Raw genomic sequence first — 21,966 nt, 5'->3', positions numbered from 1 at the left:
GTGAATTAGCAGCCCACGAGCTTATGCTTTTATAGTGCTCACGTGTATTTATTTAATACTCTCATTGCTGCTAAGTCACTTTCATTGCATGAAAGTGAAAAGTGAAAGTGAAGTCGTTCAGCCATGTCCAACTCTTACTGACTCCATGGACTTCAGCCTACTAGGCTTCTCCATCCATGGGATTTTTCCAGGCAAGAGTACTGGAGTGGGGTGCCATTGCCTTCCCCAATACTCTCATTATTCTTATTAAATTGATAGTTGTTATGACTATTTATATATAAGTAACATGGCAAAAGAGAGATTGAGTAATTTATTCAAGTTTACATGGCTATTAAGAGACAGCAATGCTTTAGAGCCATCAGAATGGTTTCCAAAGTAAACAACATTAATGAATTTGAATTGGCTTTAATTTCATTCAATTTACATTTGATTATGGTATCCATTCCACCAAGTTTTATGCTTGGGATGACACACTAGAGTAAGTCACAAATATGTGCATAGATGCAGTAAGATACATGCAGCATTAGAGACAAATACAGCCTGCAAAATAAGGGCTAAAGAGAAGGTATGGAATTGGATGTAAGATATTGGGTTCTGAGGAGACAGGCACATGTATTCCCATATAAACCCTACCATTGACTACCTGGGAGACCTTTGTCCTAAACTAAGTTTCCTGAAGCTCTTTTTTATCTGTCAATAAAATGAAGGTGATATTGGAATCTACTTCAGAATTCTTGTGAGAGTTAAATGGAATAATCATGACAAGCAATTCATATAATGTGGGTATTCAGTGCAATCTTGATGAGTGCTATCTATAATCTTATAATTAAGATAGAATGATGGAGCCTATTGATTTAGAAAAGGTTGGTGACAACATGCAGGGCTTTAAGGCATGGATGGGTTTTTAAGTATTGTAGTTTTATTTTTGATTTCTACTTTTTTCATACACTATGTCCATTTGGAACTTTCTTTCTTTCTTTTTTATTTTTTTACACTGTTTCCCAGTCTGTCTTCCTGTCTTATATTATTGGCTTTGTCAACTACTCTATGCAGGAACCCAGGGATCTGCAAGACTTCTTTTAAGTTCTGTTTTTAGTTTGATACCCACTTTAGCTTGTGTTGAATGACTCCTCTCTTAGACTCATTCTTAGTGTCATTACTGTCAACTTTTAGCTGGATTGCAGATGCTGAGGGCTGAAAATTCATGTCTGTGGCATTGACTTTAACCTTGCAGATTGTTCAAGAGCAAGACAAATGTTTTAAGTCAATTAATTTGTACATTAAGTCTTTGAGAGGGCACGCATTTTCTGGTAACTACTACTTGTTACCATTCTCTTCCTGGCCCTTCCACACATTCCTTCATGTGTCTGAATTGATTGTATTTGTATATAAACACATCACTCAAATCATAATATAAGCTATAATTTTTTGTTTAGCATTTGCTATGTTTTATGATGACAGGTCAATTCTTATTGGGCCCAAATGGACAATCCAGTAAAGTACTGGCTTCTTAAAATTCACGAATTTAGTCACATGCACACAATACTTGTCACCACATTAGAGAACATAAACACACATTCTAGTGTTAGAATGTGGGCATATTTGGGAGCCATTATTTAGACTGCTACAATGGGAATGAAAAAGTATACAATAGATAAATTATCTATAGAATTAGAGATTATTGAATCCGAGGTGTCTTCATAGATCGTGTGGCCAAATTCCTAGTTGTGTCTATTAATCAACAGATGTGCAAAAAGAAGTATTAACTTGTCTGAAGTCATATATGTAGAATGAATCCATTCCCAAATCACATTTATGGGGATTAGTGAGAGCTCTGACATATGCTTATGCGCTAGTTTATCTCTCAGCTAGACAGAAATCAGACAAGTGGGCAGGCAGATAGACAGAAATATAGAGGATAGTGGATGCATGACTGGGTGATGAATGCATGGATGGAGAGATAGGAGATTAGACAGGAGAAGGAGAGTTTGTGCATACATATTCATATCCATATACATATAAGCTCCTAAGATCCCCTGGAGGAGGGTATGGCATGGAAAAACAACATGCGTTTATGACCCATTCAATCAGAGCATCATTTAATCTAGGTTTTTGCTCAGTTTCTGAAGGAAAGCAGCTTGACATATCCTAAATATTACTGTACTACCTCCTGATTGAAATATCTTTGCATTTAAATACTAGATCCATATGATGATTTCAGAAAAGTATTCAAAGAGCCAGATATGAGCTCAGAAACTCATAAAATATGTGACTGCTTCTGCATGAATTGCATTTTTCACTAAAAATGAATATTGAATATAGGAGCTTACCATGTTCTTTGAGAAAAGGAAAAGGCAATCTTGAAATATGAATCTGAAGTCAGAAATCATCCTCAAAATTAGTTGTAGAGATTGTCTTTCACGATCTGCTTCAAAAGTTCCAATGTTCCTGAATCATAAAGAAATGAAGAAAAGATAATTAATATGGAGCTAGAAAGCTTGAGTTCAAGTCTCACATCTAGTGGGTTTTTCTGAGTATTTGGAAGAGTTCTTTATCTTCTGCCAAGTTCAGCCTTTTTATTTATGGTATTTAAAAAAGAAATAATAAAATTGTCACTCCCACATACTTTGCAATATTTCACCTATAAAGAGCAAATGAATGCATTGAAACATGTAGAATATCATATAAGAAACGAATCGCCAGTCCAGGCTCAATGCAGGATACAGGATGCTTGGGGCTGGTGCACTGGGATGACCCAGAGGGATGGTACGGGGAGGGAGGTGGGACGGGGGTTCAGGATGGGGAGCACGTGTACACCAGTGGCTGATTCATGTTGATGTATGGCAAAACCAATACAATATTATAAAGTAATTAGCCTCCAATTTGGAGAAGGCAATGGCACCCCACTCCAGTACTTTTGCCTGGAAAATCCCATGGATGGAGGAGCCGGATAGGGTGCAGGCCATGGGCTCACTAAGAGTCAGACATGACTGAGCAACTTCACTTTCACTTTTCACTTTCATGCATTGGAGAAGGAAATGGCAACCCACTCCAGTGTTCTTGCCTGGAGAATCCCAGGGACGGGGGAGCCTGGTGAGGTGCCATCTATGGGGTCGCATAGAGTCAGACACGACTGAAGCGACTTAGCAGCAGCAGCCTCCAATTAAAATAAATGAATTTAAATTAAAAAAAAAAGAGTAAATGAGAGTTGGTCTATAAAAGACCTTAGACCTCTTCCTTTAAACAAGAATCAATAGAATTTTTACCATAGGGCATTTCCCCTGCTGTCTTTAAAGACTCTCTATAAATAGCTTAAGGAAAGGCCAATGTGTTGACTAAAATGTATTAGCATTCACCTAAATAAATAGTGAACTAATGGCCTCTGCTCAGTCTAGCCTTTAAAAGCTAATGCCATGTGGTGTCATCATAAGACTTTAGAGACTAATAAGTGGGAGCAGGAGAAAATTATCAAGGTGCATTGCTCTTGGGGGAGCAGGTGTCCTATGAGAGCAAGCGATTTTTCTTTCCTCACTTATCTGGGGAAGAAACCATTCAACTGCCCACAGGGACATAGCTTGGTATGTTGAGGAGCACACGGATACATTTTTCAGCAACTCATGTCACCCCCCCCACCCCCATATTTTATTAAGATGTAATTTATGTACATGAACAGCAGATTTAATCCATTTAATTGACTGTGACTGTTGAGACTTGAACTATCAGTTCAGTTCACTCCAGTGGCTCAGTTGTGTCCAACTCTTTGTGGACTGCAGCCCACCAGGCTTCCCTGTCCATCACCAACTCCGGGAGCTTGCTCAAACTCAGATCTATTGAGCCAGTTATACTATCCAACCATCTCATCTTCCGTCATCTCCTTCTCCTCCTGCCTTCAATCTTTCCTAGAATCAGAGTCTCTACTAAAATTTTATTTTGTTTTTATGGACAAAACATTTTCCTTTTTCACCTTTCCTTCTTTTAAATATTCTAGCCAAAGATCAGGCTACTGCAAGTGTTAGGAGGCTGACAAACAATATCTTGATTTCTTTTATGGGTTTGCAGTGAACACACAGATATGGCACAGGGATAAGAAAGATGGGAATTAAATCAACTTTCATACTGATAATTTAAAATTTTGGTTTAGGTCTCTAGGAAGATGGGCTTCTTTTGATCTGGAATTACCCTCTTGTATACGCTAGTGGTACCCTATCTACAAACCCATGGCAATCATTTTGTCTGTGTAGAGTACCAGCTCTTAACAATGAGGGCTTATTTTTGCTGCTAGAATATGTTTAGTCTATGTATGAGCCATATAATTTCTCTGGTGGCAGGCATCAATAGTTGGCAGATAGAAGCAGAGTGATAAATCCCTCAGATTCTTCATCTTTCAGGTAGTAAAACTCTGAGGCAGGTCTATACTGTCTTCAAGTGACCCCTGGTGTAACTGAGCCCTAGTTGTCCACACAGGTAACACACTCGCTCATGATGCCTGTATTGGCCAAGTTTCTGGTCCTGATTCACTTGCTTGCTACTCACTCAGTGCTTTCTTCTGTTAACTCTAAAATACAACTATTTGAAATGAAATCCCCCCTCTCCTTTTTTTAGCCACATCACTCAGTTTGTGGTATCTTAGTTTCCCAACCAGGGATTGAATCCAGTACCTCAGAAAGTGCAGAGTTCTAACCACTGGACCCTCAGGGAATTTCCTGAAATACATTCCTTGACTCTGGGTCTGCTTATGGAAAATCTAACCTAATATTTATCCTAGGACTAGTGGTCTCTCCTTTGACGGGCAGTTTCTATCCCATTACTTTTTCTACATAAATAAAGCAGGATAGAAAATCAAAAGACACCTTTGCTGCAGATAAGAGTGAAGAAAAAGAAAGAACAAATTATGCTCTACTCCTCTTCCAAATTCCCCAATCTGATGAATTACTCTCTTACCTGTTGCTGAAGCACTTTCACTGAACTTCTGCACCTGTGGATTGTATATTAACTTTTGATTTTTGTATCTTTGATAAAGTTTGATTTTGCCATCACATTCAAATAGTAGTCTATCTGGCTATAGAAATCTAGATTGATATTTATTTTGTCCTATTTTTTTTAAAGCTATCAGGCTGCTGAATAATCACTTCAAATTTTTTAAAATAAGAAAACTGATTTAGGACAATTACTATTATTTCTCTGTTATGTTTCCCTCTGCAGCAGATTGAATTTCTTGTGTCTCCTCCTCCCAGTTCATATGTAGAAGTCCTAACACACAGTGCCATGGCATCTGGAGGTGCAGCATTGAGAGGCATTTAGAGTTAGATTTGATCATGAAGGTGGGGAGTTAATAAGGTGGGGACTAAATGCCCTTATTTAGACAGCATATTAAAAAGCAGAGACATTACTTTGCTAACAAAGGTCCGTGTAGTCAAGGCTATGGTTTCTCCAGTAGTCATGTATGGATGTGAGAGTTAGACTATAAAGAAAACTGAGTGCCAAAGAATTGATGTTTTTGAACTGTGATGTTGGAGAAGACTCTTGAGAGTCCCTTGGACTGCAAGGAGATCCAACCAGTCCATTCTAAAGGAGATGAGTCCTGGGTGCTCTTTGGAAGGACTGATGCTGAAGCTAAAACTCCATTACTTTGGCCACCTCATGTGAAGAGCTGACTCATTGGAAAAGACCCTGATGCTGGGCAAGATTGAAGGTGGGAGGGGAAGGGGATGACAGAGGATGGGATGCTTGGAGGGCATCACCAACTATATAGACATGTGTTTGAGCAAGCTCTGGGAGTTGGTGATGGACAGGGAAGCCTGGCGTGCTGCAGTCCACTGGGTCACAAAGAGTTGGAAACGACTGAGTGAACTGACTGAAACTCCATGATTAAGTCATGATTTTTATGATTTCAGTTCAGTTCAGTTCAGTCCCTCAGTCATGTCTGATTCTTTTCGACCCCATGAATTGCAGCACACCAGGCCTCCCTGTCCATCATCAACTCCCGGAGTTCACTCAAACTCATGTCCATTGAGTCGGTGATGCCATCCAGCCATCTCATCCTCTGTCGTCCCCTTCTCCTCCTGCCCCCAACCCCTCCAGCATCAGGGTCTTTTCCAATGAGTCAACTCTTTGCATGAGGTGGCCAAAGTATTGGAGTTTCAGCTTCAACATCAGTCCTTCCAATGAACACCCAGGACTGATCTCCTTTAGAATGGACTGGTTGGACCTCCTTGCAGTCCAAGGGACTCTCAAGAGTCTTTTCCAACACCACAGTTCAAAAGCATCAATTCTTTGGTGCTCAGCTTTCTTCACAGTCCAACTCTCACATCCATACATGACCACTGGAAAAACCACAGTGTTTGTTAATTGCTATAAACCTTTGAACACTTTTCAGAGTTATGACAAAAAATTGATTCTGAAGATTTCTGTTTGCTCTTTTGGTGTTTCTGTGGAATTCCTTAATTTGCCATTTTTCCTGCCTTATCTCTGGCTATTGCATTTAGGACCCACTGAATAATCTGGGTTAATTTCCCATGTCAATACTGTTAACTTAATCACAACTGCAAAGTGTTTGTCACAGAAGATAACTGTATTAGTCAGCGTGAACTTCCATAACTGGATGCCACAGACTGGGTGACTTAACAACAGACACTACTTTTCTTACATTACTGGAGGCTGGGAATTGCAAGATCAAAGTGCTGGGCAATTCAATTCCTGGTGAGGAATCACTTTGTGGCTTGCAGATGCCAGTCTTTTCACTGTGCCCTCACATGGTAGAGAAAGAGAGCTCTGATACTTTTTCCTCTACTTATAAGGCAGAAGTTCTATTGGATTAAGGCCCAACTGTTATGACCTTACATAATTTCATTACCACTTTGTCATCCCTGTCTCTGAAACAGTCACATTAAGGGCTATATCTTCCCTATGTTAAATTTGGGGAGGACGAACATGATTCAGTCCATAACAGTAGCCATATAAAGGTCCAAGATATCAGGGGCTCATTTCTTTGGAGACATTATTCAGCCTCTCCCAGATTTGCTTCTCAGTATGCTACTATGTCCATCAGAGTTTGCTTTGTGAAAAAGAGCGCTTCTGAATGTGGTCACTAAAAGATGTCAGTTAATGAAGGTGTCATCATCCACAGAAGCAAACTGAGCTAGAAAATTGAGCCGCCTCAGTCTGTCAGGAGAAGAGACAACTAGTGTATTAGGTATATGCTTTCACCCACCCTGACATGACGCGTTTTTCCAAAGTCCATCGTCTACAATTAGCAAATATCTCTGCTGAGTTGCAATGGAGCAGTCACACATGAGGCAAAGCTAATCGAATGTTTGAGCACCAGTATATTTGTGAAACTTCCTATACCAAATTTTGAGACTAAGAAAAGAGTAATATTTAACCTTAAGGGACACCTGATATTCCTGGAAATTGTACTACCCTTGGTATAGATGTCGTCTCATGATCCTCCTAACAATCCTTTGATGATTACGTGCTATTATCTCCCTCTTTACAGATGAGAAACTAGAGTTTGGAGGAGATAAATAACTAATTACATTTAGGGTGACACCATCTCCGTGCATAGAACAAATGCGTGACCACTAGACTTGCTGCACTAAAAAATGTGTGATGTCTTTTGGTGACGTGTGAGTGAGTGAAGTTGCTCAGTTGTGTCCGACTCTGTGATCCCATGGACTGTAGCCTACCAGGCTCCTCCCTCTGTGGGATTCTCCAGGCAAGAGTACTGGAGTGGGTTGTGAGATCAGAGGCAAAAGGTCAGACGAAATCATGGATCCAATTCCTTTGTTGAAAGAAAGTTCCTAGGACAGAGCTGTGGTGGTAAGGCAAATGTGGATTTTAAAGAGGATTTTATGAGATTTCTTTGAGACATATTTGTGAAAGAGCAAGAAAAGATATGAGACAAGAATGTATAGAACAGTCTTATGGACTCTGTGAGAGAGGGAGAGGGCGGGAAGATTTGGGAGAATGGCATTGAAACATGTAAAATATCATGTATGAAACGAGTTGCCAGTCCAGGTTCGATGCACGATACTGGATGCTTGGGGCTGGTGCACTGGGACGACCCAGAGGGATGGAATGGGGAGGGAGGAGGGAGGAGGGTTCAGGATGGGGAACACATGTATACCTGTGGTGGATTCATTTTGATATTTGGCAAAACTAATACAGTTATGTAAAGTTTAAAAATAAAATAAAATTAAAAAAAAAAACAAAACACAATAAAACACTGAGCCCTGGGAAAGATATGACACAAGTGGAATGCATTGCAGGTGGGACCCACCTAGTTGAACAAATTCAGAAAACCGTTTGACGTTCTTTTTCAATTAAGCGTATATTTACTGTATGGCCGAGCTATCTTTCTCACAGATATTTACTTAAATGAAATAAAAACCTATATTTGCAGAAAAACTCTTTAGGGTATATGTTTAGATCAGCTTTATTCATAATCACCAAACACTAAACCAATATAACGCTCCTCATCTGAGTAACAAACAATCTGTAATGTCTAAAAAATGGAGTACTGCTAAAAAAGTATATGCAGAAAACAATTAAGTAGTTTCCAGGGGCAGTGGCTAGGAGAAGGAGTGGACCACAAAGAACCGTGGGTTTCATTTACATGCTAGAAGTGTTCTATAAATGGTTAGATAGCTATACATATTTAAATTATTGGAATAATACACACAAATTTGTGGATTTTGCAGTTTTGCAATTATGCATTTAAAGAAAAAAAAAAAAGAACAGCAAGTAATACCAAAATATGCGTGCACACTCATATGCAATAAGGTCCCCACAGGGTGTTCAGTTGCTTCTTCCCTGGGAAGGTGGGGTGAGGAGCTGCAGATGGCCCCATGGGGGCACCCCCGGAGAGCTCCATGTCTCTGTAACTCACTCCTGGTTCCCTTACACCAGCCTCTGAAATACCAACAACACTCCAAGCAACATCAGTTTAGAGGGACTTGACAGCATGCCAAGCTCCTTGGTCATTGGACACTCACCCGCATGTTAGTCATTGTCCTTGCACACAGGTCTCCCTCCTGCCTGAGGAATTGCTGTGAGCCTACATTATTGCCAAGGAAATCACCTCAAGATAAAAGTTATGTTGAATAACTTTAAAATGGTAACCCTCTCTACTGAGTTTTTCAGTAGACCTTCCCTTATTTGCTATTTACAGACACAATTCTGTAAGCTACATGGGAGGAGTAATTTCACATGTTTATTTTACAAACTAGGAGAAGGTGATGCCTCCAAGAGCACAGCAAGAATTAATGGTGGATTTGGGACTTGAACCTGGGTTCTTGGGTCCCTGTTAGTCCTGGTTCCTGGGTCCTTGTTAGTGTTTCATCCTGATCTTTCACTGTCTTAAGGTCCTTGGAGTCTTTTGACCACTACCCACAGTTCAGCTTCTTTATCACTACTTAGGCATTATTTCATGGCTGAACTTCTGATTTCACACTCACTATTCAGGATTGACTGTCCCTTCTCTTCAAGGAATGAGATAATTATTCCATAAACACTATTAGTGAAAAGTGTAATTCATGCAAAAACAATGGGAAGCCTATACATACTATGAGTTTTTTGAGCATAGAAATGATGTTTTGAAACTTTTTTCCAAAATAGTGATCTGAGATTGGAGTCTTAATATCCAAATTTCCATTGGTGAGAAATTTAATGGTACTTATGAACCCTCCTGTTGCTTCCCTAAAGAAGAAGAATAAAAAATAAGACAGATGGTGCTCTGATTGAGCAGGTAGCGATATTTTTTTCTTGTTCATTAACAGTTGGTCTCTCATTAAAGTTAAAAAAAGGATAAGTGTGAAGGGACTATTCTTTAAAGTACACAGAGAACAAAAGGAAATAAATAAATTAGCAAGATCTAGCAGGAATTTAACCTTTTACCACCCTTATATTTATTGGTACCTTTATATGTGTTGACAGTGAGGTGACTAAAAGCCCCTGGATTTTGATTAGATGAAAATTAGGCTTCAGTCTTGAATTTTTTAGACTAGCAATAGAATTGTAGAATATCATATAATCTCTCAAGTCTCTAACTCCTTTAATAGCAAAATAAAAATAATGGTACTACACATTGTACACATAAACACACACAGAAGCACACACATACTCACACACACAGTTACATGTGAAGTTCTTAATATTAGACCAGGATAATTTTGAAGTAGAAATTGTTATTTTTTGTTAGAAATCTAATGCATTTAAATTTCATTGCAATGTCTTTTTGTTTGTCTTTTTGTTTGTCACTCTCCCCCTTTATTCCTCACTACTGCCAGTGCTGCTCATAATTCCCAAAGAGCACTGGTGGAAACCAAGAGAGAGGTGACACAGGTCATCCTCCTTTGACTGAGAGTGCCCAGAACTGTAGGTCCTCCTGTTTATCATGTTTGCCATCATTACCTCATCCATGAGGTTGGAAACCTGGGAATGATCACATTGCTTCTCTTGGACTCTTGTCTGCACAATCTTATGCACTGTTTCTTCAGTAACCTGTCTCTGGTGAACTCTGGTCCTCAGCTGTCACTCCTGTAGTAATGGCTGGATTACTCACTGGAGACAAGATCATCTCCTACAATGCCTTTTGTAGCCTTTGCAAGTGTGGAACCTTGCCTTTTGGCCTCAGTGGTTTATGACTGCCACACAGCAGTACGCAAGCCCTTGCATAACACCACCACCATGACAACACATGTGTGCGCACATCTGACCATGGGATCCTATGTCTGTAGTTTTCTGAATGCTTCTTTCCATGTTGGGGACATATTTGGTCCTTCCTTATGCAAGTCCAACATAGCCCATCACTTTGTGATGTTCCAGCTGTCCTGGCTCTCTCTAGGTCTGATAAGCACATTAGTGAAGTGGTTCTTGTTTTCATCATGAGCTTTAATGTCTCTTTTGCTCTTCTGATTATATTGATTTCCCTATCTATTCAGTTCAGTTCAGTTCAGTCACTCAGTCGTGTCCGACTCTTTGTGACCCCATGAATCACAGCATGCCAGGCCTCCCTGTCCATCACCAACTCCTGGAGTTCACCCAGACTCACGTCCATCGAGTCAGTGATGCCATCCAGCCATCTCATCCTCTGTCATCCCCTTCTCTTCCTGCCCCCAATCCCTCCCAGAATCAGAGTCTTTTCCAATGAGGTGGCCAAAGTACTGGAGTTTCAGCTTTAGCATCATTCCTTCCAAAGAAATCCCAGGGCTGATCTCCTTCAGAATGGACTGGTTGGATCTCCTTGCAGTCCAAGGGACTCTCAAGAGTCTTCTCCAACACCACACTTCAAAAGCATCAATTAACATTTGTAAATATCTTGAAGATGCACTCAGCTCAGGGGCATCAAAAGGCTTTGTCCACCTGCGCTTCCCACCTCACTGCTGTCTCCATCTTCTACGGGACCATCATTTTCATGGACTTACAGCCCAGCTCCAGGCACTCCACAGACCCAGACAAAGTGGCATCTGTGTTCTACTCTGTGCTCATCCCCATGCTGAGCTCTGTGGGGTATAGTCTGGGGAACATGGAGGTCAAGGGTGCATTCAAGAAAGTCATTGAGAAGGCAACATTTTCTATAGATTCTGACATTGCAGCATGCCCAGTGTGTGTGCTCAGTGGCTCAGTCATGTCCACGGACTGCAGCCCACCAGGATCCTCTGCCCACAGAATTTTCCAGGCAATAATACTGGAGTGGGTTGCCATTTCCTAAGACGCGATCTTCCTGACCCAGAGATTGAACTCACATCTTTATTTCTTGCATTGACAGGTGGATTCTTTATCACTAGCGCCACCTGGGAAGCCCAGTAAGTACTGCTGCTGCTGCTGCTGCTGCTGCTAAGTCGCTTCAGTCGTGTCCGACTCTGTGCGACCCCATACACGGCAGCCCCCCAGGCCCCGCTGTCCCTGGGGTTCTCTAGGCAAGAACACTGGAGTGGGTTGCCATTTCCTCCTCCAATGCATGAAAGTGAAAAGTGAAAAGTGAAAGTGAAGTCGCTCAGTCGTGTCCGACTCTTAGCGACCCCATGGGCTGCTCCATCCATGGGATTTTCCAGGCAAGAGTACTGGAGTGGGGTGTAAGTACAGGAACCTTTATTAATTCCTCTCAGATTTTCCCCATGCAATGAGTTATTTTTTTAATCCCCACACTGTATTTAAATTCCTGAGATGGCATCCTTATCTTTTCAAAAGTCTGATTTTGGTAAAAAGAAAACATATTCAGAAATTCAATATCTGAATGATGATAGCTAAGGAAAAGCATTAGAAAATTTGGGACCTGTTTGTCAAAACTTACTTCTGATATTTGATTCATTGTGTAGTAATGTATTAATTATGTACTGATGTATTTGATTTGTCATTATTATGGGCACATACACACTGGAATGGGAAATTTGTCAGAGGTAAATGGAGCATGGCTAGTTTTTGATAAAAATAATTTAAATTGTTAGTTGAGATATTCAGTATAAAATTGTGTCTAATAGCAATTATTCCTTTTGTGAAATAACTGTTTTAATATTCTGAATAGAAGGAAAAATTATAGTCTTTTAAATGAAAGTGTCTACTCTTTTGGAGGATTTTGTTGAGAGATACATAAATATCATATTTTAAATGAATCAGTGTTTCTGTCTTGACTGAGTCATTTTTGTTAAATCAACATGTTGCCATCATAATTTTTAAAAAGATACAATAATTATCCAAACTCTATAGCTTGGCTCTCTCTGTGTGTTCTACACGCTATGGGTTTGGACATGCTGTTGGCTGTTTATTCGCTCAGTCATGTCTGACTCCTTGCTACCCCATGGACTATAACCCGTCAGTTCTCCTCCGTCCATAGGATTCCCCAGGCAAGAATACTGGAGTGGGCTGCCATTTCTTTCTCTAGTGGATTTGGACATATGCCTAATCCAAATGAAAGCTTTCCAGGTGGCTCTAGTTCTAAAGAACCTGACTGCCAATGCAGGAGATATAAGAGGCATGGGTTCCATCCCTGGATCAGGAAGATTCTCTGGAGAGGGCATGGGAACCCAGTCCACTATTCTTGCCTGGAGAATCCCATGGACGGAGGAGCCTGGTAGGCTACAGTCCATGGGGTCACCAAGAGTTGGGCACGACTGAGTGAATTCACTTTCACTTTCACAATGCCTTAAGGGAGATAATGGAAGCCTGGTGTGTACCTCATCCCAGAGCCTGTCCTCCATGCACAATGCTACGCCTTCCTCTCAGAGTCACCTCTGTTGATGGACAGGCCCCCGCTGATCCAGTTCTACACATGCTCTATGCACGTATCCTTTACTTCAATGTGAACCCTTGACGAGGTGAAGTTGAAAATTTTGTTAAATTAAATTTGATCTAAATATACTTAAAGCCAATCCACCCTGAATATTCATTGGAAGGACTGATGCTGAAGCTCCAATACATTGGCCACCTGATGAGGAGAGCTGACTCATTTGAAAAGACCCTGATACTGGGAAAGATTATGGGCAGGGGGAGAAGGGGACGACAGAGGATGAGATGGTTGGATGGCATCACCGACTCAATGGACGTGAGTTTGAGCAAGCTCCAGGAGATGGTGAAGGACAAGGAAGCCTGGTGTGTTGCAGTTGAACATGACCCAGAGGCTGAACAACAATGCAGATCATAGTCTAAGGAACCACGCAATGTAGATTCAAGGGTTGTTTTGGGTCTAAGGCATGGCTTGGCTATTAATACTCTTTATTTTATTCATTTTATTATTTTGCATTGAAGTACAGTTGATTTGCAATATTATATTAGTTTTGGGTATACAACAGTGATTCAATAGATTTCCAGATTATACTCAATTTAAAGTTATAAAATATTGGCTCTATTCCATGTGCTCTATATTATATCCTAGTTCATACTTCTTAATCTCCTTCCTCTCTCTTGCTCCTTTTCCTTGGCCTCTCCACACTAGTAACCAATAGTTTGGTCTCTGCATTTGTGAGTCTGTTTCAATTTTGTTACATTCATTTATTTGTTTTATTGTTTTATCCCACTTGTAATTGAAAATATGCAGTATTTGTCTTTCTTTCTATGACTTATTTTACTTAGCATAATACCCTCTAGGTCCATCCATGTTACAGTAAATGGCAAATTTTAATTCTCTTTATGGCTGAATAAACTAAACCAAATAAAAGCAAATACACAATTCTAGATGAAGAGGGCTAGGGGCAGGGTGAAATGGTTAAAGGAAGTAAACTGTATGGTGATGAGTAGAAACTAAGCTGTCAGTGATGAATGTACTGTGCTGCATACAGAAGTGGAAATATAACATTGTACACATGAGACTTGGATTTCCCTGGTGGTTCCAGTGGTAAAGAATCCATCTGCCAATGCAGGAGATATGGGTGCAATCCCTGGGTCAGGAAGAGCCCCTGGAGAAGGAAATGGCAACCAACTCTAGTATTCTTGCCTGGGAAATCCCATGGACAGAGGAGCCTGGTGGGCCATATAGTCCACGGGGTTGCAAGAGTTGGACATGACCTAGTGACTAAACAGTAACAACAATGATATGAAACTTATATAAGACTATAAACCATTTAAAGGGAATTAATAAGCAGCATTAGCTTATTTTAAAGCAACTGCAAACAGAAAAATATACAATGTTATTGCTATCTCAGTGCATTTTTTATTTTTTTTTATTTATTTATTTTTTATTTTATTTTATTTATTTATTTATTTTTTTTTAAAATTTTATTTTATTTTTAAACTTTACATAACTGTATTAGATTTGCCAAATATCAAAATGAATCCGCCACAGGTATACATGTGTTCCCCATCCTGAACCCTCCTCCCTCCTCCCTCCTCCCTCCCCATTCCATCCCTCTGGGTCGTCCCAGTGCACCAGCCCCAAGCATCCAGTATCGTGCATCGAACCTGGACTGGCAACTCATTTCATACATGATATTTTACATGTTTCAATGCCATTCTCCCAAATCTTCCCACCCTCTCCCTCTACCACAGAGTCCATAAGACTGTTCTATACATCAGTGCATTTTTTAAAAAAGGTGAATGTTGATAGTCATGGATGAAAAATTTAAAAATTATTATATTATTTTCCCTCCATTTTCCTTGTACTATGGCTATTGTATCCTTTTGAAAACTGTGACGTGAAAATTCAGCTTAATAAAATGACTCAATCAAGACAATTATTAATTCACTTAAGATGGTATATTTATACATCTGTCAGTAAACTATGCCAACAAAATAAGCACATAGTTTCATCAAAAGTTTATTATTTTTTTCTCAGACGAAGACTTTTAGAACAGATATTCAGCTAAGGAAAGTCATATTAGATATAAATTTATATTTTAATCCACTAACTCACTATTCTCATTATTTTTAATAAAAACAAACCCTCTCCATCTATCTCGCACTACTTTTCTTCTCCTACGAGTGTGTGTCTAAGGCCACAGGTGCGCCCTTCTGTCCACGGCTGGCTTGTCTTCCTGCTTTGCCTGTGTGCCCTAGGGCCTGCGGCAGGTAAAATGCATGTTGAACATGTTAATGTCCTTAACCAGCTTTTTGACAAGCAGAACCACAATATTTTATGCTTCTCTTTGGCCATCCTCATTTAGTTGTTAGATTTCTGAACACGTTTCCTTATTCTAGACAATATACTTTAGAAAAAAATAAGGGTGTTATTCAGCACTTAATTTCTGCATGTGACTCAGTGAATGGGAAAAATGTGAGCAGAGTAAAACTGGATCATTATGTATTCTAAAATGTTAAAATGACAATCTTAGAGACAATCTTGCCTTTGCAATCATCTTCTTGAAAGCACTCTTGACCTCCTTGTTCCTCAAACTATAGACCAAAGGGTTCAGCATGGGGATGATCATGGTATAGAACACAGATGCAATTTTGTCAGTGTCCATGGAATGACTGGAGCTGGGCTGTAAGTACATCGTGATAACCGTACTATAGAAGATGGAGACTGCTGTGAGGTGGGAGGCACAGGTGGATAAAGCCTTCTGGTATCTTGCAGAGGCGTGCATCTTCAGAATGGTGATAAATATGAATATGTAGGATATTAAGATAACCAGGAGAGCAAAGAAGATGTTGAAACTGGCTACATAAACAAGAACCATCTCACCAACATACCTATCTGAGCAAGAGAGAACCATGACTGCTGGAACATCACAGAAAAAGTGGTGGACCACATTGGACCCACAGAAAGAGAGACTGAAGGTGATTCCAACATGGATGGAGGCATTCAGGAAGCCACAGGCACAGGGGCCTGTGGACAGACCAGCACACATGCTTGTCGTCATAGTTGCGTTGTAATGGAGGGGCGTGCACACTGCTGCATAGCGGTCATAGGCCATTGCTGCCAAGAGGAAATTTTCCATAGTGGCAAAGGCTGCAAAGAAGAACATCTGAGCAGCACACACATTATAGGAGATGACCCCGTGGCCTTTCAGGAATCCAGCCAGGACTGTGGGAATGACAGCTGTGGAGTAACCAAAGTCCACCAGAGACAGGTTACTGAGGAAAAAGTACATGGGCGTGTGGAGATGCGAGTCCAGGAGCACCAGCAGGATGATGCCCACGTTTCCAACCACATTGACCAAGTAAATGAGAACGAATATTATAAAGAGGGGAACTTGCAGATTTCTAGTGCTGGTTAGTCCTAGGAGAATGAACTGTGTCACTTCGGTCGTGTTCTCCATCCGGGTTACTTAAGAATCAGATGTCCAGAGCAAAGAGAAACAAAGGAACAGAGCGTCAAATTTAGCTAAGATTGCAGTAACAGCGAAACTGAAATGTTTATATCTCATGAACGTTTTTTTGTTACAGAAATGATACGTGCTTCAAGATTCTCCACATCTAAAGCATGGACTTAAGAGTGAAATTTAGTGTATTATTCATCTAGAATTCTAAACGATTGAATGAGGGATCGTAATGAATCATCTCTCCAGTTTTTAATTATTTCAGATATGTCAAAACACGATCATTTTGGAATTAATAACTCTGACAGTTCAGCTTTTTCCTAGCCTATTAAATTCACACATTTCTTTGCTGTTTATATGCCAAGGCCCTTGTAGACACAAGAGGATGAGTAATTTGTATTTCCACAAATACTCATTGGCAAGTCAAATTCTGTGCTCAGATAAAGCATTTCTCAAGTTTGATGTGTCTTTACTAAATTTAAATTAAACTGAATTTAGCTCTGTTTAAATTATTTATTGTCTTCATTGGTCCAAACTCAGTGTTAGAGGTTGCACAGAGAAGTAACTGAGACTTAGATGCATAGTGTATGTAGTGGGGTAACTAGAGGAGTATAGGGGCGTGTACAGCCAGCAGAGGCAATTCTCAAAGGAAGACATGGCATTAGGTGGAGAGTTTCGACTCTGAGAAGAGCCCAAGTTAACAGCCTGAGTCTTTGGTCATCAACTGACATTCCTGAACCAGTTGTTCTCCAACTGAAAAATTAAGATAGTAAGGAGACTTAACTCAAGGTGTTATTTTGAGAATTAAGTTAGATAATACATGAAAAACAATGGGCAAAAAGCTGAGTGTTCAGCACAGTCTGAAGAAGGTACTATTACTATTAAACATGAATAGTGGTTTTCTATGCTGGTTTGAGAAAGGTGGATGATGGTATGCAGGGCTCCAGGTGAGGATGAGTTTTGAGTCCTTGTAACCTCCTCTTCATTTTGCTTTTTGCTCACACACCACTTAGGTCCTTTCAATTTTTTGGTGCTTTCCAGTATATCACCTTCTGTTCATGCTCTGCCTGTATAATTGTCTGCTCTGGTCAGTCCACGTGAGCCATTCTTTGGCTTAATTTTTTTTTAACTTGTATATCAGCTTAAGTTGAAATAGTCTCCTTCTCTTCTTTTTTTCTTATTACTGTTTATCCAATAGTTGAATCACAGATGTAGAGGGTTGAAAGCTCACAGTTTGTGGGTTACCTTTAGTTTGTAGATCTATTTTGTTGGCAATCTTTTTGTTTTAAATATTTTAAATTTAAATGTATATATGGACTATGGATACTTACCTTACTCCTTGACAAAATAGGACAGTTAATCCTGAATAGTAAGTTTGAAGTCAGAAATTTAGCCATGAAATAATGCATAAATGCTGTTAGAGAAGTCGTCTCTCAGGCAGTGGTAGAAATGTTCCAAGGTCTTTAAGGGAGGGAAGATGAGGGGAAGAACACTAGTGTGTGGTCAGGTTCTGAATCTACCATGCATTCTTTCTGTGCCCTTGGAGGAGCCACGTATGTCCTCCCTGTTTGTAAAATAAATACAATTAAATTACTTCTCCCATAGAATTCACAAAATTGCCTCTGTAAATGGCAAATAAAGGAAGGTCTATAAAACACTAAGAGGTTATTATTTTAAGGTTGCTTAGTATAATTTTTCGGAGAATGCAATGGCACCCCACTCCAGTACTCTTGCCTGGAAAATCCCATGGATGGAGGAGCCTGGTAGGCTGCAGTCCATGGGGTCGCTAAGAGTCGGGCATGACTGAGCGACTTCACTTTCACTTTTCACTTTCACGAATTGGAGAAGGAAATGGCAACCCACTCCAGTGTTCTTGCCTGGAGAATCCCAGGGACGGGGGAGCCTGGTGGGCTGCCGTCTATGGGGTCACACAGAGTCGGACACGACTGAAGTGACTTAGCAGCAGCAGCAACAGTATAATTTTTACCTTGGGGTATTTTCCCTGATGACTGAAGGCTCACAGCCAATCCTTAGGTCAGTTGAGGACCCGCCAGACTAACAACCCGCATTTATTAACATGCAGATTAATAAATGGTGGTAACAGGGGCTCAGCGTGCAGTCTGCTCCCCTGAAATGATGTTGACTGGAACCAGGGTGGGATTTCAGAGACTAATGCGTGAGAACCAGCAGGGAATTACAGAGACATCCATCTCTCCAGGGATGACCTCCTGGGAGAGCAAGAGGGCGTCTACAGCTCATCATCCTACTTTCCAAAGGAGGAAGCGATGTGACTTCCTGTGGGGCTAAGCTGGGTATTTTGAGGGTCAATACATTTGTTGGTATTACTTGTTATATTTCTTGTTAGAGCCCCCACTTAAAATTGATGTATAACTTACAAACAGTAATATGCATACGTTTCAGTTTATGGTTTTAAGACTTTGGTCAAACGTAGAGTCACGTAGCCACTACCACAATTCTTGTTGCTAACGTGTTGTTGTTGATTTGCCAAGTCGTGTCCACAATTACTCATTATAAATTTTCCTAAACTTCTCTGTGGTCAACCCTATCTCTGACCTAGCTCCCCTCATAGCCTCTTCTTGTAAGTAGCTTCTAGTGTCATGCCACTGTGGCTGTGAAAGAAACCAGAAAAAAAAACATTAACACATAGAAGATAAGCAATGAGCTTCTAAATAACCAGTGAACCAACAGGGAAACTAGACAGGACATAAAAAAATGCCTTGCGAGAAGTGGAAATGGAAACACAATGTTCTAAAATCTACAGGATGCAGCAAAAGCAGTTCTAAGGGGAAAATTTATAACAATACAGGCCTACCTCAGGACACAAAGAAAAATCTCAGAAAGATAATCTTAGTTTATACCTCAAGGAACTAGAGAAAGAACAAATAAAGCCCAAATTAGTAGAAGGGAGGAAATAAGATCAGAGCAAGGTAAATAAAGACTAAAAAAATAACAGAAAATATCAGTGAAAATAAAAGCTGGTTCTTCAGAAAGATAAACAAAATTGATAAACCTTTAGCAGGACTCATTAAGAAAAATAAAGGGCCCAAATAAATGAAATCAGAAATGAAAGAACGTTACAAGAGACAACACACAAATCCAAAGGATCCACAAAAGATTACTACCAACAATTATATGTCAAAAAATCCATCAACCTGGAAGACGTGAAAAATTCCAAGAAACATACAATATTCTAAGACTGAATCAGGAAGAAATAGAAAATCTGAAAAGACTGATCACTAGTAATGAAATTGAATGAATAATAATAAAAAAACATTCCCATCAGACCGAAGTCCAGGACCAGAGAGCATTACAGATGAATTCTACTAAACATTTATTTTATTTTATTTTTTTCTACTAAACATTTAAATAGAGTTAAATATCTTTCTCTAACTACTCCAAAAAATTGAAGAGAAATAAATACTTCCAATCTCATTCTTAATCTCTGTCTCATTGCAGCATTACCCTGACACCGAAATTAAAAAAATGTTGTATACATATTTTGTTCTGGAAAAAAAGCAATGAAAAGAAACTGCCAAGGAACAGGTTAACTGTGCAGCAGCCACTCCGTCCTCCTTAGATTCTGCCGACTTCTTTGACAACGCGGGGCCTTACCATAACTTTTCTCTTTTCTTGGGCAATCTCTGCCTCACTGCTTTTAATTACCCTTCAGGCACTGGCTGAGCTGTTGGTTCTCCTGAGAAAATATTCTGACCATTCAGTTCACAGTAGAATTTTACTGTTCACTGTCATATGGACACATTTTCCATTTAAACTATATTCTTATTTGTGTGTTTGCTTCATGTTTGTCTTCTCCACTAAACTCAAGTACAGCAGACTAGTAAGACTAATATTGGAGTTTTGAATGAATATGTCTTCTTAGACTCCAAACTGTGGCTGATACTCACTTGGGATCAAGAAATAGTTGAATGAATGGATAATTCTTAACAGTGGTGTAAAGATGTAAGGAATGAGGGGTTGCAGTAAGTTTGGGATTCATTTTGCTTGTTTAATGTTAGAGCCTGTGTCTCTATACTCCCATGGTTATGTCAAATATGTGCCCTAGAGGTAATGATGTAACTTGATTTTTACCAATGTGTTGTTAAGTCGCTAAGCTGCGTCTGACTCTTGCAACCCCACGGACTGTAGCCTGCTAGGCTCCTCTATCCATGAAATTTCCCAGGCAAAAATACTGGAGTGGGTTACCATTTCCTTCTTGAGGGGATCTTCCTGACCGAGGGATTGAACCTGCTTCTCCTGCTTTGCAGTTGAATTCTTTACTGCTGAGCCAACAGGGAAGCCCTTTTATCAATGTACCAATAGCTTAATTTTTTAATAGATGTTTTAAAGGACAATTTTAGGTTCAGAGCTGTATTTAGCAGGAGGTAGAGAGATTTCCCATTCACCCTCGGCTCACACAGCAGAGTACTAATATTATTATGGGTTCTTAAAACTACTTGCTATGATTTTTTGACATGATGGATACTCTTTAAGGCATAGTGATGACTTTTCTCCAGATGATACAGATTCCCAGGTTAGTGAGAACAAATAGTTTCCAGTTTCAAGCTAAGTGTGAATCCCAGATTCATTGCTTCTGGCAGGACGATGGCAGTGCTTTCCTTTACGCCATCCGCCACAGTGCGGCGGTGCAGGCCAGTAATCCTGACGCCAGCTTTCACTTAGGGAATGCGTCAGGGTTTTATTCTGGGAGGATGTTGAAATGTAAAGTGCTGAGGAAGAGGCCTTGCTACCTATGCTGCAGCAACATTGCCTTCTTTTACATTCTGGCAATTTACTTGAAATTTGGAACTGTGATCCCATGCTTTTTTTTTCCCATGGAATGATTTTCCCCACACTGGTTCTTTGTCATTTTTAGGCCTGGCTGACATGTTAATATTCCCTTAGAAAGCATTCTGTCCAGTCAGATTTCTTCTTGTCTCTTTTATTTTTCCATGTACAATTACTTGCTTATCCTATACATAATGTTACATATATATACATATACACAAAATTATATAGGCTATATAAATATATGTTTTTCTATATATATTCATAGGCTTAGGTTATTTCCTTGTTTGATGCCTATCTTCTTCACCAAGTTTAAGCATCGTATATGCAAGAATGATTTAATTTTGCATGGGTATATAGTCCCATGTCTCACAGTTATAGTTTATATCCATCTGGGATTGGTAAACAGTTTAATGAGCTGATATTTCTTCTCATTGTACAAGCATTTAAGGTGAATTAAGTGAACTGTTAA

At 39.8% G+C, this 21,966-nt stretch overlaps 1 protein-coding gene and 1 pseudogene across 1 annotated transcript; one reads left to right on the top strand and one right to left on the bottom strand.

Annotated features, from left to right (window-relative positions):
• Window positions 1–8,962: 8,962 nt before the first annotated feature.
• On the top strand, window positions 8,963–13,309 carry LOC112577716 (annotated as a pseudogene).
• A 2,434-nt stretch (window positions 13,310–15,743) lies between these two features.
• Window positions 15,744–16,691, bottom strand: LOC112579402 (olfactory receptor 5B3-like). Its single transcript, XM_025265835.3, has one exon. The coding sequence runs from the start codon at window positions 16,686–16,688 to the stop codon at window positions 15,744–15,746; it is 945 nt and encodes a 314-aa protein (XP_025121620.3). The 5' UTR covers window positions 16,689–16,691.
• Window positions 16,692–21,966: the final 5,275 nt, after the last annotated feature.

Source organism: Bubalus bubalis, chromosome 16 (genome assembly GCF_019923935.1).
Source record: "Bubalus bubalis isolate 160015118507 breed Murrah chromosome 16, NDDB_SH_1, whole genome shotgun sequence".
Lineage (NCBI taxonomy): Eukaryota > Metazoa > Chordata > Mammalia > Artiodactyla > Bovidae > Bubalus > Bubalus bubalis.
Note: the sequence above shows the minus strand (reverse complement) of the source record. Positions and strands in the feature narration are given on the sequence as shown.

Coding starts and splice junctions, on each gene's coding strand:
- LOC112579402 (XM_025265835.3), bottom strand. CDS start 16,688: ATGGAGAACACGACCGAAGTGACACAGTTCATTCTCCTAGGACTAACC.